The sequence below is a fragment of the Fukomys damarensis genome, unplaced genomic scaffold (assembly GCF_012274545.1).
Source record: "Fukomys damarensis isolate Sample0158 unplaced genomic scaffold, DMR_v1.0_HiC HiC_scaffold_23, whole genome shotgun sequence".
NCBI classification, from domain to species: Eukaryota; Metazoa; Chordata; class Mammalia; order Rodentia; family Bathyergidae; genus Fukomys; species Fukomys damarensis.
Genome location: NW_022900935.1, coordinates 52599628 through 52618668, shown reverse-complemented (window position 1 = coordinate 52618668; position 19041 = coordinate 52599628). Strand labels below are relative to the sequence as shown.

The 19041-nt window shown below is 36.5% G+C and overlaps 1 protein-coding gene across 7 annotated transcripts in view; it reads right to left on the bottom strand.

The window, feature by feature from the left end:
• Cep112 (centrosomal protein 112) overlaps positions 1-19041 on the bottom strand; it is a 521506-nt gene that overhangs the window by 82692 nt on the left and 419773 nt on the right. For 6 of the 7 annotated variants that reach the window (XM_010616812.3, XM_010616814.3, XM_010616811.2 and 3 more), the window contains one exon: positions 16882-17031. The exons of the other annotated variant lie outside the window; for it this stretch is intronic. In XM_010616812.3, the coding sequence (XP_010615114.1) occupies positions 16882-17031 (150 nt within the window). The remainder of the gene's footprint in view (positions 1-16881; positions 17032-19041) is intronic. 7 annotated transcript variants of the gene reach the window in all.

Sequence of the window (19041 nt, the reverse complement as noted above, 5' to 3'; positions counted from 1 at the left end):
ACATAAGAAAGATCGGGTTTCATGGAACAATTCAGTTTGGCAGGTTGATAAATCACTCAAAGTACTGCAAAGTCTGCCATCTTCATCCCACTGTGATAGCATCTTTCTGAAAGTAAAGAATGCTGTTGTATTGATTCCTTTTATTTATACAGTGATCATCTGACATCATAGAAACAAAGTCATTTGAACTAAATGGATTTTCAAATAATCGGTTTCCTCTTAGAAAACAAATTCCTCAGGCTTCTCACAAATCAATGTCGGCCTAAGCGTCTTGCTGAACATCCACATCCAGGAGGCTGCAGGAGATTGTTATTGATCACCATTTCCTTTCTTTGGAATGCTATTTAAATTAGGTAAAGTGTTTAGAAAGATTCCTTTCAAATCATGACTTTTTTTTCCAAATTGATCTCGAACCCTTTATTTCCAAGAACAACTAGTGATAATTTAAAAAAAAAAATCACAGCAGGTAACAAAGCCAACTACTGAAGGAAACATTTCTTAGTCTACATAGGGGAAATGGTTTGGCTGGGTCCTAGTCCAAAGCCAAGGGCAAGTTCTGCCTGTGTCACAAGGAAGTACAGTAGGTTGACAGAAAGATTCTTCATTCATTCTGGCAGCTCATATACATTTTAAAGCAAAACAGTATTTCCATTTTCAATTGTCTTTGAATATACAGAGGTTGCAAGAAAGACCAAAGACTTCTAAGTCCTGGATTTGAGACTTGGTGTGGCCAATAGCAATATAAATTGAGGGATGGGGTGGAGGGGGCAGGAGGGTGGGGGTTCAATTCTTTAAGGTTCTTTTTATCCTTGTGTCTACTAATGAATGATGTTACAGAGGACTATGATTTCAGCTAGCATCAAAAATAGAGTCTCATGAATCTACTATATTTAATGCTCTGCTCATCAAAGTTTGTTAAGAATAAAGGAAGAGTGGGTGAGGACATCGTGTTTGAAAATGAAAACAGAGAGAGGTGAGCTCGAGTAGAAATCTGCCATCTAGAAGAAAAGAAGAAAATCAGAACTGAGACCTAGGTAGAAAAAATTGAACTCAGTACCTGATAGAAAGGACTGTGCTCTTTGAAGTGATCAGTACTCAGGATGAATCTGAATGAAAAGAGCACTAGTTCAAGAGGAGAAATGGTGGACTTGCTCCCACCAAAGCTGAAACAAGGCAAAGTATCACATGGAAGAATACTCATTGTGTAGGGTGGGAAGGATTTTAGGCCAAGCACACATCTGGCTTTCCCAAGTACACATAGCTACAGAGTAGGTAATTCAGTTCAAAGAGGAGTACATATGTCTGATTTAGGACATAAACCACGTTGTGACGTTAATAACATGCTTGTGCTGTATTCCAACACAAGTACGAGTTGTTTCTGTATATCTTCCCATGATAGACATGTATTTACAATACAGTGATGTTTATTAACCACACTAAAATATTAGACCAAACTCAGGCTTTGTAAACAAGAATTTGCTGATACTATTTTAAAACAAAATGAAATTAGATAAGTCAGTTTGGAAAACAGAAAGCATGTCTCTTGGAGGAACATCAGTATTTATTAAAATTTGAAATAATTAGTTTTGTGAAGCAGCAATGAAATACCACTGACAAGAATGATTCACTGCCTAAAAACTGGCAGTCCAATCCAGCTGAACTCTGGTAAGAGCTGTACAGGAAGCCAAATTTATTGGGAGGAATTTGAAAAGAGCTCAGTTCTCTGGATGAGGAAATACAAGCTAACTTCACTTTTGAATTTAGAATGAATCTGCCACTAGGAATGGTAAGAAAACAGAAGACGGAAAAAGAGCAATTGGGAAGAAAAGAAAAATAATGCTTGTTTCTAAGAATGCTGCTGCTTTATTTTATGAACTAGTCTATTTGTTTTGGCTCCAACTAAACTCAAGAATGTTTCTGCATATTTTACAGTGTAGTTTATAGACATCAAAGGAATAATGTCCCCTTTCATCATTATTTACACATAAAAATAATGCAATTTGTGGTGCATGTAAGATGTTACTTCTTAAAAAGCTCTCAAGTCTAATTTATTAATTGCTTGAGATTTAAAGTTAAACAAGGGTGAGATGCAAATCATCTGTTACTCTGAAATATTTTACCACCAAATCTTGTTTTATTAATGAGATGTTGAACAGCCATATGAATATTTATTTAGGTGGTTGAGGACTTTATGAAGAATCCTGGAGCAAGTGACTGAGACTTAAAAGTAAAAGGGATCTGCCTGTCTTGAAAAAATGGAGGCTCTTTCTTTGTTTTTAATTCCACTTTTTCCTCTATGCTTCCAACATTAAAGCATTCCTGTAATCCACCAATCGCCCCAGCTCTCTTGCTCCAAATCTTTAGTTTCAGCGCTACTACTGATGCTATTATAGCAACAGCCTCTACTGACAGTTCTGGAAATAACATTTTAGTCTTCTTGGATGACAAGATGGTATCATAGTATTTTTTGCCAATTATATACATTTGGAAAATGTAATCCATGTATCACATTAGGTTTATTTTGCTTAATTTATTGATTCTGATTCAGTTACTTAGAAATACTGTGTAAAATTGTATATTTTAACATGCTATATTACATATTTCCTTTGCAACAAATCCCCTAAAAATAACTCTACAGAAATGTAAAACAGAGCTAGAATTGTCTTAAAATGTTTCCATGACTTAGAAAGCACATTTATGCAGAATTAGCTATAATAATACAATTGTTTATTCACAGTCTCACTATCTGTTTTTGGAAAAACACACACACACACACACACACACACTCAAAAGCCATACAACACATATATTCCAGTATTTTTAAACAATAATCATGTATCTCAAACTGTACATGTAAACATTGGCTCATGTACGATGTAGTTAGAAAGACTCCTAAAGTCAGGTGTTAAAGTTCTGTAGCAACAAAGATGATGTGAAATGAAGCCCATCAAACAGGTTGGCTGTCAGCCGGCTTGCTCCAGAGGCTCTTCTGCACAGGCCAATCTAGCCCTTTCCTCTCTTCCCAGTGTAGTCCCTTCTGCTGCCCTCGAAGCTGCCCATTCTACCCCCAAAGCCACCTTCAAGCTGTATTCCTCAGGCTCCTAAATTACCCACTAGCTGTCTTCTTCCCTATTCTCCCTGCAAATACCACTTCCTAGTCCTTTACATGTGATGATCTTATCTAATTATTAGAAAGAACAGTCTCTGATTAGTTTCACATTACAGCATGAATTACTTCAAGTGGTTTAATATTAAGTATGTCTGTATCTTAAATAGGTATTTGATAACCCAAAGGCTTAAATATTTAACATCAGATTTTGGGAGAGGATAAAGTGGGGTTGTCCCAATTTCTTTTAATACCAAAGTCAGTGCTGGGGCAGATTTTGGGGGTGGATGAAATGGAGGTGTACCTTCTTTTAACATCAAAGTTAGTGCTGGTGTGCTTTTAAAGCTGCCTCAAAAGCAATCAATAATAGGTATAAAATATTTAATAACTTAAGATTATAGCCTTTAAATCAGTTTAAGATTTTGTTTTTGAGTGCCTCATACTGTGCAGAAACCAGACCTATGAGACATGAAAAGTGAGAGACTTATTAGGTAATAGGACTGTATTAGATGTAAGGACCCCAGAGACTGAGCAGTAAGGAAAGCATCATGGAGGAAGTAAAGGGACCTTGGGGTGGCCCTGCTACTACCTGGCAATCTGACAGATGACAGGGCTGCAGGGGGGAAGGAGGTGGTCACATGGGTGAAAGAAGGTTGAAGCTGAACTGACAATGGACTCCAGGGAGATGACTAGAGTAGCATGCATGTCTTGAGGGACAAGTGAGACATCAAGATGGCTCTGGAAGTCAGCAGAAGATTCAATCTTGATGTTATAAGCAATCCTTTCAATTTAATTTGGTAAGATTACATTGTAAGAAATTAAAGCAACATCAAAAGATATAGAATGGGAAAATCATGTTCCTCCCAAATAACTATCAGTACCCATCAGGTCCCAAATAACTTCGAGACCCACCAGGAAAGTTTCTGTGTATATGACATTTTATACTCTTCAGTCACCATGTATTGGCAGATTTTGCCTCATTTTCAAAGAGATCAACTTCATTCTTTGTAATACTCCACTATACTCCAATACATTCTTCATAATACTCCACTATATGGCTATATCATTGGTTTTTTCCCCAGATTTTTGCTCAAACAATGCTGTTAATGGTATTGTATATTCTTGCAAGTATATCCATGGGATAAATTCTACCAGTGGAACTGCTGGGCCAAAGGTACATGCATTTAAAATGCTGCTAGATACGACCACGCTGCCTTCAAAGAGGCTGTACTGGTTCATACACTCAATAACAATGCATGGGACTGCACATTTCTCTTCACTTTGCCCTTTGGGTACTTTTCCAAATTCCAAATTTATGTTGGTCAGAAGGTAGCCAGGCCTCTCAAAACTTTGTACTTTGATTTACATTTACTTATGGGCATATTTACAAATGGGCATATTTTTCATATATTTGGTGAACATTAATGTTTTGTCTGAATTCTTTTTTTTTTTTTTTTTTTTTTTTTTTTTTTTTTTTTTTTTTTTTTTTTTTTTTTGTATCAGGGATTGAATTTGGGTCCTTGCACTTGCAAGGCAGGCAACCGAACTGCTGAGCTAAATCTCCGGCCCTTGTCTGTGAATTCTTCATTTATAGTCTTTGCTCTTTTGGTCCACTGGGTTACTAGTCTTTTTTCTCTTGATTTCTAAACACTCTTTGTAAGTCAGGGAAATCATAGTGATTTAAGAATTCTTAGGCAGAGTTCTTCATAGTAGAATGGCACTAAAAGACTGGCAGGGACGTGAACTGAGAGGAGACTGTTTTAAATCAATCACAAGTTGAGAAAAGCCCTGAATTGGGTCATATCAGAGAAATAAGAAATACATTCAAGGGCTCTGGTGACAGACTTGAGATAAATTGGGATGAAGGATAGAAAGGACAAAGATGAACTCAAAGTTTCTAACAGGAAACAGAAAAACAGAGGGTAACCTGTTACTCTGAAAGGAAGAGCCAATTTGGAAGAAGAGATAATAATTCAATGTTGTAGTTACTGAGTTTGAAGAAATAGTGCATCCTCCCAAAGAAGATCCCTTACAGGCAGTGCAAGATACAGGACCTACACAGGAATTGGGCTAGGGCTTCTGGGAATCATCTCTATAGGAGTGACAGCAAAAGTCACAGAAGAGGTGAATTCACTGTGGAAAGAAAAATAAAAAGCAGAGCCAGGAAAAATACCCCCTAGCAGGAAGAAAGACCAGCAGAAAAAACAAATGAAAGAAGATATAAGCCAAGAGTAGAGTGAGGTTCTAGATCAGGGCATTGTACAATGCAGACAATAAGCCAAACCCAGAAGCTAGCCTATTTTGGTAAATAAAGCTTTACTGGAATACAGCCATGCACACTTGTTGATATACTGTCTGTGGCTGCTTTCTTACCAAAATGACAAGAGCTGAGTAGTTATGATGGAGACTGTGTACTCTGCAAAAACTAAAAATTTTTACTATTCAGAAAAATTTTGACTATCCCTGTTATAGGAGGAAGATTGCTGGTCAATATAATTAAATGATGCATAAAATAAGAGAGTGCTAGGAGTAAAAAACATTGTTTTAATTTGGGGAAAAGGCAATAGGTTACTTTGTATATTTTCTATTTTATGTTGGGGTTACAAAAGGAACTTTGACACTGAATAGAAGAGTTAAATGATATACCTCAGAAAAAACAGCAAAGGCTGATTCATTGGTAGCTAGAAAGAGTTACAAAAAGCGAGAGTGGAATATCGTCTATCTGCCTGTCTGACCATATTACCCCTGTCGTTATAAGGTTGCCTGTACCCATGATCATGAGGACCAGAGCTGAGTCTCAATTTCATAAAAAAAGTGGGGGACAAGAAAAACTTGAAGCAATAGTACTGGAGTGAAAGTTTAGTAACTGGCTTTCAAAAAATTAGAATTTGTAGTCATGTGCACCAATTTTCATGCTGTACCTATTGCAGACTTCCTGAGAATGTGGCAACTGACTCACTCAAGCCAGTAAAGCCAGCTCCAGCACACCACAGACTGGAAGAGTACACCCGGACATTGCTGTTACCAATGAAGAAGCCAGGGGATGGGAAAGCAAGATCGAAGTGCTGAATACTTCTAGGAATAAATCCCAGGAAGCAAGATACAGTATTACAATAGTTAATATGAAGAGGTATGGATCTCAATGCTGATGGACGGAAAGCAGATTGATGAAGAGTCATCAGAAGGTGAGCTAAAACACAGCTCCTGTTAGAAAGATGGGTAAAAAGCCAATTAAGTCAGGACATTATAAAATTATTTAGTAAAGTTAAATGATTAATGATTAAGTCTTCCATTAACTAGGATCATTTATAACCCACTGCTTCTGAATATACCTGTGCATGTAAATATGTATGTCTAAACTTATGTGTATATACACACACAGTATCTAGAGAATAATTATTCATAACTTTGTTGTTGGGGCTTACATTTATATATTTGAATAATCATTTATATATATGCCTGATGAAGCACACACACACACAAACACACACACATTTGATTAACTAAAACAGTTCAATTTTCTTTGGCCATGCAAAACCAAAATTAATCCTACACAGTCACCTAGTAACTTTTAAAGAGTAGAATTTACCCAGCCATTGGTGAAGGAGAATCTGTTCCATATTTTTAATCAATCTCTCATTGATTTGCTTATCAAACCTTAGTTTCTTTAGTATACATGTGGCAATGTTTTAAGAGTTGAAAATATTTTTCATCGCTCTTAAAGGAGTTTGTTCACTAAACAAAGAATCTTTGTCAACTAAATTTTGAAATAAAGTAAAAAAATTTCCAGAGAATAAAACTAGAGGAAAGATATGGGTAAAATACTTCTGAGGGAGAACCGTTCATTTCTTCTCTGCTCATTTATTGTTATTGCTTCTCCTTACTGTAGGAAGCAAGGTCATGACTCACTGTCACATGGTATCCAAGCTTATTTCCAGAGCATTCTTCCTGGAAAATGGCACTTATGCTTTATGTTACAATGATTGAATGGCTCTGTCTTCCTTTCTGAGTGAGTAGGCAAACCTTCTTGGGTGGGATGGAAAATACATTTCTATTCTTAGCATTATTCTAATTCAGGAGGGCACAAAGAAAATGCCACTTTCTTCTGTGCCCTTAGGATGTGCATGCAGGGGAGACAAGAATTAAATAATGAACAGATCCCAAACAAAGCAATTTGATGCTAGGCATTGAGATTTCTTTCTGTTTCTCAGTGCTACTAAAACCCTACAATGAGGTTTGTAAATTTATTCTTTGAGAAATTGATTCCTGTAAGCTTTAGCACAGTGAGAATTGCTCAATCTTATGAAATATTCCTTTTTCCCCCTCAAGCCCTTCTGGTAACACAGACCAGATTTCTAGATGTCCTACTGGCAGCCGACCTTTCCTCATGAACTCCAGCCAGTGGCCAAGGGAGGGAAGCATCAATGCTTTAAAATCTCTTTTCTATGCCTGCAAGCAAAAATTTTACAACATTTCTCCTTGATATGAAATCTCTGCTTGGACATCTGGCTTCACAGTGAGGAACTTTCAACACACTGTCTTCAAAGAAAGGACTTAGCCCTAGTGCCGCAGTGAGGCCAGAGAATGTTCTACAGCTGCTGTATAGAGAGCTATTCCTAACATTTCTCCAAAAGAACTTCTGTGAGCTCAGTGGATAGTGCTAATATTCCAATAGCTTGGCTTTGGCCTACAGCATATGGGGCTGTATACAAATTGTGCTCTCAGACAATATATACAGGGTATGGGGGATTCTCTTAGAATCTACCTGATGAAGGAAAATATATAATTATTACCATATTACCCCATATCTGCTGTATCACAGGATATTTACAAACTTCATGCCATTAATAAAGCAATATGGGAATAAAATGACATTATTCATTACCAGAGCCTTGATTTGTATGTGACATAATTTATTCACTATATTTGTAGCACTTCTATTGAAACAAGCATTGCAGTAAGTGCTTGCTTTCAAGACACTTAAAAGTTTAGTTGCTGAGAACATGAATTAATAAAAACGCAGGTCACAATGTCCTGTCTACATCCCTGAAATCCAGAAATCCTCTGGAAACCACAAATTCTTTTCAAAAGACTGTGGCTAAATTGTTGGGCAACAAAACCTGACTGAGCTTTTGAAGATACTTGTAATCTATTTGTCTCATTTATTAGGCATACTTACGCATTTTACTTTTCATTCAATGGGTCTAAGGACAGTGTATTTACCAAGACCCTTCTAGGGAAAGCGTACAAGCACTGAATTAGCTTCCTAAGGTCTGCAGATATTGATTTGCAAAACACATTCAATCTCAGGGATCTGGATAAGGGATTGTGGATCAGCATAAAAAGGTAGCAAAAACTTCATTGAGGGGATGAACAGCTGGCACAAGCTTCTCACTCTGACATTTCACATATCAAGTTTTAAAGGGAAAGGATGCTTTACCCACACTGATGAGTCCACAGAGGCCAGGCTCACAGTGAGTATGGCATCTATGTCAAGGTCTGCAGCCAGTGGGTGAAAGGAGGGGACATATAGACAAGTGGTTCTTCAAACTGAGCAACCCCAAATATCTATTTTTACCACACTAAAAACTAAAGCAAGAGATAGTAAAGCATTTAAATCACTTTGAAAAGCAGTAATGAATCCATTATGGGTGGATATAATATCATATTTAGTGAAACTGTATTTTTTTTTTCTGCAAATAGTTTTTAATATTTGGCACAATAGAAGGCAGATTGATTCTTATATCTGCTCCTACAGTCAAACTCTTGCAAAATGTTGGCTGGGTTGAACTCCTGTAAGAAAACCTAGTCACACACAGAAACATACTTAGAAAAGGGAGGATTATTTTAGTAGCTTCTCAGAATATTAGGGATATTCTTTGTTGCTATACCAAAATTTGAAAAATGGCAGTTTCTTAAAAGTTAGTTGCAACATAGAATAAAACTACAAGTGAGCTTTTTTTTGTAGTCACATTAAAACCCACTGGTATTTTTTGTACCTTGAATGGATCTTTTAATCATGCATGGTTTTGATCACTTAGAAAACATGGGTCAGTGAGTTATAAATCTTCCAAATACAGATATACTGCACTGGCTTCCCACTCTTTTCATCCCATTTTTATCTCTTATAACACCACCATTTTCATCAGAAAACCGCTTCAGTACTGGGCAGCTGTCAAGCAAAGTGTGGTGGTACTCATTTTCCAAAATTCAAGTTTTTTCTTGAAAGCACAAACTTTATCATTTGCAACAATACAGTCAGTTGTTATCCTTGAAGTGCCAGGCTTACTTCATTCATTTTCAAGAAAACTCCTGCCAAATACTCTGGCAGGAATAAGCAGGTTTTCTGTCTATCATTCCTTCAGAGTAACTAGGGTTCAGCTCACACTTGGATGCTGATTTGCTTTTTCTTGAGACAACTGTCCTACTTCAGTATGTGACAGAAAGTCATATGTGCTTCTTATCCATTTTAGAAAATACTCAAGATCTCGGATTTAATAAAATACATTTTATAGCTTCTTAAAAAAAAAAAACCACAAGAGCGTAGGTGGTGAAGAAAATAATGACTAGTAGTATGGTTTAGCAGGACTGCCAGCTTTACCCACCATTGCTTTTAGCCACCAGTGTAAATGATAATAGTAAAAAAAGTAAGTGATATCTCTGTGCTATTATGAGAAAGGTTTGACCCTGGGGAGCCCCTGAAAAGGTCTCAGGACCCACAGGAGACTGAGAACAACACCTTGAGAACTATTGTCATAGAATATATACTTTATCCTGTAGGCAATGGAAAGCCACTGACAGATTTTAAGTTATAAACATCTTAGCAGTTGTGTTTTCAAAAGATCACTTTATCAATGATGTAATGGACAGATTTGAGAGGTTCAAGTCACTGACAGTGATTCTAGATAAGAGCATTGTACTAGGAAAGATCAAAGACAATGTAGATCTAATTAAGAAAGTGGTAACTTGACACTGGGGAGTGAAGGCTCAGGATGTAGGGGTTTTTCTACTATCCTCTTCTACTTCTCTGATCTAACCACGAAGGGGACACCCCAGGCAACTACAGTCCAAAGAGTGTACAGACATGCAAAGCTGCCCATATTCAATCAAAAGCCTGGAGCCAAACCTAGGCAATGGATAGCATGAATCCAAGCAAACTAGTGATGTGTAGACATAGTACATGGCAAGAAATGCTATTAAAAGTCACTGAGTTTTGAGGCTATTGTATAGCATTATTGTGCCAATTACTGACCAATACAAGTTCCTTGCTAGATGTTATTTTAAAAAGTCAAATAGGCCCCTAAAATTAGATTGATTTTCTCTCTCCCAATATCAAATGAAAGGAGTAAATAGGAATAAAATGTAGAATCTAGGGGTGTAGCTCAGAGCATGGCCAGGCCCTGGGTTCAATCTCCAGCACCAAAACAAAACAAGAGTGAAAACTAGCGAAAGTACAGAATAGATAGAGATACAGGATAGTAATGTCCACGCAATATAAAACATCATTAACAAAACCTGTGGTCAATGGGAAAGGAACACAATTCTGGAGCAAGTGCAGAGTTGCACAGTGGTTCAGCTTCAGATCAGCCAACGTACTCCCAAATCATTCTTTTGTCATGTGCCGACAAAATTGTGAGAATTCTTGTTAATATCACCAAGTCCAGATTTTTCCTTTGGGGGCTGAGACAAGTGGAAGTGGATGTGATAGGACAGCAGGTAAATATCAGAACTGGTTATCTATGAGGGAAGTAAAGGTTTCAGGACCTCACGGCTACAAAAATTTAGATAATTCAAAACTCAAAGCGGCAGAACATGCCCCTTCCCAGCTAGGTAATGTAAACCCTGAAACGCAGTTACCAAAAATCTCAAAGGGAGATCAGTCAGCTCAACACAACTGCATGTCTGCCTCTACTTCCTCAGGTCAGAGAACTCACACAGACACCCTACAAGTCAATTTCCCATGCAGAGAAGAGAAATACTTGCTAATGAATTTTGAACACTTCCATATCTCAGGGTTAATTACTGAATTTATCCTGGTACATGTACCACACTTAAGTGATAAAGACAGAACTCAGGAAGCCATCAAAAGTGAATCATTTATGTGGAGGAACACTTGGTCTCTCCTGGCCTTTCTCACTGCAATACAACATTTACACGTGGGAAGAAAATGTGCACATGAATTCCATGCCCATGTAACAGTCATTCAAACATAAAAGTTAATCAGCAGACATTGTTAAACACGACGGTTGCATTTATAGCCCATTAAGAATCAAATCATTGTCAAAGTTCTGTGGATGGAGACACTATGGTAAAAAGCCTAAAACATGGAATCCATTTACGTATAGCTAGAGTTTGTCACTAAAGGGTGACAAACCATGAATATTACAAGTCTGGATAGTGTGCAAATAATAATATTATCCAAGGTAAAATGGTGAAGAAGCGTTGGGAGAGGAAGTACAAGGATGCAAATATACTCATTTTTTTCCCACCAAAAATCAATAAATTCTTTCCCAAAGTCCAACATTTCTATCTGTTTTATGGTCGTTTATTTGTCCATTGAGTTAAAATAAAATTATTTTAAAAAACCCCCAAAACTACGTGCTACCACACCCAACAAAAAGTAGACTCTTGAGTAGTATTCATTTTCCTTCCTTTTTCCTTTACACTTAACAACAGTATATCTGAAGCTATGCTCACCTTGATTCTATGATTCTATGGGTACAAATAACAATGACTCAAAATCTTTTACTTCTTTTCTTCTGTATTTTGAACTGTCATGAACATGTGCCATTTTCCATTTTTACAAAAACAATAAATAAATATTTTCTTTTTAGAAAAAGAAGGATGCAAATATGCCATGTAGTTAAGGAAGTTGACTCTGGGTTGTGGGAGTGTAGGTATTTTTTTCTTTGTGCTATTCTGTACAGTTGAGGAATAAATGAGAGATGGAAACTGGACCTTCAGTCACGACTAAACAAATTTAAAATGATCTGAAAATCTCTGCCATTCCTCCCATTGAGAGGTACAGATTTACCCTCTGCTCATTCTTGGTCTGGTCCTGTGACCTGTCCTGACTAACAGAATGTGGTGGAAAACACTGTCCCTCCCAGCTCCAACCTTAAGGGAAGCACTAGTTCTGCTTTCAGCTCCGATAAATCCCCCTCTTCCACACCAGCCACCATGTAAAGAATCTGACTACTCTGATAAAGACAGAGGCCTAGGAAAGCCTGTAACCATTTCAGATGCTCCAATCAAGCTTCCTCCTCACTGCATAAGTTTTTCTTTTTTGTACTAGGGCTCGAACTCGGGAACTTGTGTTTGCAAATAAGCTTCCTCCTACTTAACACCATAAGGCATTGTAGGTGTGAGCAGAACAACTACCCAGCTGCTCCTGCTGAAATTCCTGAGTCCAAGAATTACAAACATATAGCACATGGGTTGGGGATTTAGCTCAGTGGGTCCACCGCCTGCCTCACAAGCACAAGGTACCTAGTACTATCCCTGGTACAAAAAAACAATCTTAAATAAGACGATCTATGTATCTATCTATCTATCTATCTATCTATCCATCTATCTATCTATCTATCTCATAGCTGTTGCTCTAAGCCACCAAGTTTCAGGGTGTTTTTGTATGCAAGATATAATTCATTTCATAAACTTCACTTTGATTTTAGAAATTAGCTAAGTAGTAAATAAGTGACAAAGAAGATTTTATTGCTTCTTATTGCAGAAGTAGTTATATTTTAAATATATATAAAAATAAGAAAAATCACCACTCAGAGATATTTACTAGTAAAATTTTGATACATGATTGCAGTCTTTTTTCTCTTGATAATACTTTTATTTTAAAAAAGAGCTTTTATGTAATGCTTTGTAACCATCATTTTAATGGAAAAATAACTCACGAGCATTCTCAGCATGCTTATCATCTTTAGTAGAGCACAATCTTTAGTTTTCTTGAGATGGTGAATGATACAGATAGGGTATTGAGAATGCTGGCAGCACAGGTGTCTTGCACATAACAGGAACTCAATAAATAGTTAATTGAATATATTATCTTGCTGAATGAATGGTAGGACAAGCATCTTCTTGACTAGCTAAAGCTCAGTGCAACTCCTTAATCATCACCTTAGGGCAAATTCTGGAAATAGGTCAAAGACTAGGCATGTCTCTCAGGCAATTTAATAATGATAGGCATTGCCAAATTATCCTCCAAAAATGTTTCATCAAGTTACATTGCATAGACTAGTGCTCTTTCAGTGGATTTTAGTAGACTACCTTATACCTCAAGTACTCTCTAAAGCATTACTTCAATATCTACAGAAACAACGTAAGTTCCAATTCCACTGACCATTAGCATGAGAGAGCTCAGCTCATCATCGATCTGAAGGTGAAGTGAAGTATGATTTACAATTAACCATGCAGTCTGTTTTTATGGCACTATTGATTGTATCTACAGACAAATGTATTTTGTTCCAGAAAATTGAGCCATTGAGCCTTATGGTGACTGTACCTTTCTGACTATCTGTGTCTATTCAAGTTCTGTATTGTACAAAATATTCATATATAATTATAATGTTCCACAATTTGTATATCATTCAGACAGATAAAACTGTAAAGTATGGATCTCCAGTTTTATTTGGGCACTTGAACTTTTGACTCATTTTCAAAATGCACAGGATACTGAGGTACAGTTTAGGGTCTTAAGGAAGACAGACTGTGATGAACTGGTTCCCCCAGTTGTTAAGTATTTTGTCTTGGACTGGTTATTTAACCTCAGAGCCTCCACTTCCCCATTTGTAAGATCAAGATGATAGAAATACTTCCTCATAAAGATCACCATCAGGGCAGGGGAAGTCAAGGTGGGAAAATGGCAAGTGGGAAGGTATGAAAGGAGCCTGAAAATCCACAGCATGATAGAGCTGTTGGAGAAATGGAAGGCACTGTTCATGTAGTGGGGGTGAGAAGCCATTAGCTGAAGACCTTCTGACAAAGCCTAAAAGGTCTCCAAGTTTGAATTTGCCACAGGTGACAGGTAGTAATCAGGTGACAAATCAACCATATCTACCAAACATGGATCTAACTGTTGCTTCAAAAACTCTTAGTGATTTTAGGGAAAAGGAAGTTAGTGAACCAGTAGAAATGTTCCTGGAAGCAAAGTTGAGGAAGAATAGTGGAATATATAACACTGGGCCACGCTTCTTCAATAGAGGAAAGCATGGGTTTTCTGGTGGCCAGAAGCTATGACAGTGAAATAAAAACCTCAACTTAAAAGTGTCCAAGATCAAGAGAGGTATATGATACATTGTGAAACTGGGGGGTATGGGTAGGTATAAAGTTAAAAGGAAGTTTCATTTTAAAAATAATAACATAAGACTATCTTTGATTTTGTTTTTCTTCTCTAAAGACAGAGTGGACTCAGAAAGCTGGGGATTTAGCTCAGTGGTGCTGCCACCTGCCTCACAAAGGCAAGGTCCCGAGTTCGATCCCTGTTATAAAAAAAAAAATTAACTTATGTTGCCAGGGATATAGCTCAGTGGCACTGCATCTATATGGCAAGCACAAAGTCCTGAGTTCAATCTCCAGTACTGTGGGGGGGAGGTCATTTATGTTTTACGTGCATATTTTAAGACATTTGCTAATTTTGTTTCATGTGATTAGTTTTCAAAAGTCACAGGTAACAGAGAAGTTTGAGAAGGAAAAAAATTATTATTTAAGTCTTAATTAAATGAGATAATGGAACACAAGATGAATGAAAATGTTCAGTGAAAACCTGGTATGTAGTACATGCTGAATAAATACCAGCAGGCAGGGCTGGCAGTGGTAAAGTACTTGCCTAACCAAAAAAAAAAAAAAAAAAAAAAAAAAAGAAACAAAGCACAACTCATTCACTTTAACATAATCTAACTGAGTGAAAAAAACCTGAACTATATCTTAACTATAACTTAGATTCTCCATTTTCAGGTGACATATAGCACATATTCTTTGAATTGTACAATTATTACTGTGTGCATTTTATTAAAAAATTACAAGAGTATTTTTTTCATTAATAAAACTGGTGGTTTTGTTATTGTTTTCTTATGCCATAAGGTGTGTTCAGATATAGCAAACAAAGTTGGTTCTTGTTGGGTTGGTCTCCTAGCTAATTTTGTCCATTATAAGTCATTAGGGAAACAAGAATGACATGCCACATTGTAGTAGGATGGCTGCAACTAAAAAGATAGAAAATAATAGTTGTTGGCCATAAACTGCCATCTTTTAAATTCAGTCTTTGTGATTTTTGGCTTTCTCTAAAATTTTTTCAACAGGTAAAGTGGATTAAAAATGTAAGAATAAATAAATATAGGCAATTATATTAATAGTCCTTTCAAGTTTTTTAAATCTTTAAAAAAATATTAGAATTACGTCGTTAAAGAGTAACCAAATTTATATTTCCCCCTTGCTTATACAGTGGGATTCAATTATTTATTTAAAATTTGGAAATTAATTACCATTTGATATTTGAATATAAATGGAAAAGAAATTCACTTAAAATGAAACCTTTATATAACTGAAACAATTTTTTAAAAGTATGCAACTCAGTTTAGGCAAAAGTCATATAGATCAACAGGCACTTCCGGTGCATTTGTAAGTGAAAAAGCCTTGAAAGATATTTTTAAATTACCAGAATATGAAAAAGAAATATCTTTTATTTTATTTTATTTTGTTTGTCTCACAACACATGCAGGGAAAAAAGCTCAGTCCTCATGTGTAAAGGGAGGAGTGTTGGTATAATGACCTTGAAGGTTTTGTCCATCCCTTCAGGCTTTGTATTTTATTCAATATTGTGCAGGCTTCAAGGGTATGTGTACAATAAAAGCAACTCACATGAACATTGACTTTTCCCTAAATTACTCAGATTGCCTACAATAGGCTATAGAAAAGGAAGGTAGAGAAGTTAGGCAGAAAAAAGGCAGTGATAAAACTCAAATTTCCCTTTTATTTTTCTTTGCTCTGCATGATTACTCTACATGCTTTAAGTATTGTTATAGTAAAGTCACTGAAAAATAATCTTTTGCTAGAAATTCTTTAAAATTCTTTGTTCTCTTTCAAGCCGTATTTATAAAGGTTTCCAGATGCTTATCCTCACAGATTAAACACGGCATGATGTAGACACTTACAATAATATCCACTGCTATGAAGCCAAGCAAAAACTACTTTGAGATCTAACTGCCTATCACCTAAAGAATCAGGTTCAGGGAATTTTTTGTTGCTATTAAGGTGTGATTCTCAGAAGCCATTTGAAAACAACCTAAATTCTCAGCAGCAGCAATGGACCCTGTACTATGTCGAAGCACATCAAATGGCTGGCATTCCAAGCCTCCTCATTATGTGAATACATAATGAAAGGGTGTGGGCAAAGAGCAGAATGTAAATTGGAAGCTGACTTCTGAATGTGTTAGGCAGCAGTCCTAAGCTGAAACAGTCATCCTCATTTTAAGAGACAATTCCAAAGTGGTTCTCAAGAGAAAGGACAAGGTATTTTTGAAATATCTCTTCAATGTGAATGGACTGGCTTTGCCAAAAATGACTTTTTATTCTGGCATGCGATCTCTTAGAGGGAAGTCAGCCTGAGTCACTGGATACATCAAAAGTAGAGTCCAGTGAATGGGATTACTGAAGGCTGTATGAGCGAGCCAGATACCTGCATTCATCTGCCCACTGCTGGGATTTCAGCCTCCTTTTAATTACATTAAAGCAGCTGGTAACACTGGTTACTGAAGTCCTCAGATTACCTTGATTGCCCGGTCATTATCTCTAATCAGCTGCTTCTTCTCATCTTCAAACTTCTGTATAAGATCCTGTAGCCGCCTCTCTGCAGCAAGCTGCTGCCGGCTGCTCTCTTCTTTCAGAGAGGAAATAGTTGTCTGAAGTTCTGCTATGATCTAAAATGAAAACAGCATGCTATTACTGCAAATTCTTCAGTGAGAAGCATCTATTTTACATGTATTTATGCTTAACAAAAGAATGGATTGGGCAAAACTCTATTCCACAAACTAAATATTTTAAATTAACATATCATACACATAATGCATGAAATTCCACATGATAAAAAGACTAATAAAACTGAATGGTGAACAACTGCTGAACCAAATATATTTGGAAGACATTTCCACTATCACATTCCACAATATTTACTCATCAGAAGAAAGAACATCTGTGATCTCAAAAATATGAAAAGCATCAGATTTTATTTTACTGAGAAATATATTTACTACAGTGAGAAATGCACTTCTGCCTGTCATAAGACTTTCAACTGTAATAATAAAAGAAAATAATGAACAGAGTTCATTCCTCAGGGTTACCTAACTCTACACAGTTATTTTTGGGCATTCATTAATGTTTGTGTACTATGTTAAGCACTTTAAATTCGTATGTTATTTACTACTGTGAGAAAGTATTATTATTACCTCTCTTGTGAAAGTAAGGAAACAGAGGCACAGAGAGAGGTCAAGTATTTCACATCATGGAAGATGACATGCAGCTAAGGAGACAGGAAGGGTCTGAATCACGCAGTCGGATCCATCTCTACACTAGTGGGTTCCTCTAACTAGCTGACTTTGTATTTTCTTTTAAACAAGACTTTAATGAAGAGAAGATTTTAATTCCTAATACATTGCCTTTCTAACTGACGCATTTATTTCGGTTCGAACAGTGCCATTTCAGACTCTGGTGGCCTCTTCCCTACATCGTCCCTCCAGGACAGATTTTCCTCCACCTGCTCAAATTAACTCTGTGAGGAGGAACTGTGACTTTCAGCCAGCCCAGCAAAAGCACTACCCTTCCTTTGGTTTGGATGAAACCGATTTCCTTTCAAATTCAATAGTGATGACTTTAAAAGCGGGAAATGGTTGTTTCTTCTAATAAAAGTATGAGTCCTGTGTTAGAATAAGATTCTGTTGGTTCTACAAGAAAGGAGCCAGTTAGTGAGAAGCGCTAGACTAATTAGTTGTCTTTCTTGAGCTTAGTTTATTCAACTATTATTTGGTACAACACCAAATTACAGAATCGTAAGATAATAAACTGAAACTATGTCAAGGTTCCCACAAGCCAAGGCCCAGTGACATATTGGTTATTAATATTGATGTAAAAATAGTATCCTTACAATAAAATATGGAGTATCTATGGTCTTAGAAGTACACAAACAGCATAAATAACTGAACATTTAGAACTTGCAAATAATCAAATATTAACCTATGTAAAATGATAAAATACAGAATAGCAGTAAGTTAATATTCAATACAAATAAGGACTTCCTACTATGAGTGGAAGAATTTATTTACTGAGAATAGGTCATCTATTTTTCTGAATATTGGTTAAATGTTTCAATTCTGGCACCAATTCAATTAATTATCACAGCATTTTTGTGAATTGGGAAAGGTTAAATTGCTATGGTCAATGTTAAATACTGAAGCACAGACTAATCAATTCCCAGTCACCAAGCCAGAGAAGGTAAGGATAAGAAAGAGCTAATTTTCTTTGGTTTAAAAAATAAATTTAAGGGCCAGGGATTTAGCTCAGTGGTGCTGCACCTACCACGTAAGTGCAAGGTCCTGAGTTTGATACCCAGTACCAAAATTTTTTTTAATTGATACTTTATAACACAGATTCATACAGTAAAAAATAACAATATTTAACTGTTTAAAAATGAATAAACCATAACTTTGCAGAAGTGGTAGGTTTAATTCTACAGGATGTGTGTTTATGTCTAAACAATTTTTAGCACATGTATAAATTCATATATCCCAACTACAGTTATGAAATTTATTCTTAAAGTACAAAAATCATCTTTTTCTTAAAAAAACAAACAAAAAAACTAGGATTGAGCTGGGGATTTAGCTCAGTGGTTTTGCCACCTGCCTTGCAAGTGCAATGGGGGCCCGAGTTCGATCCCT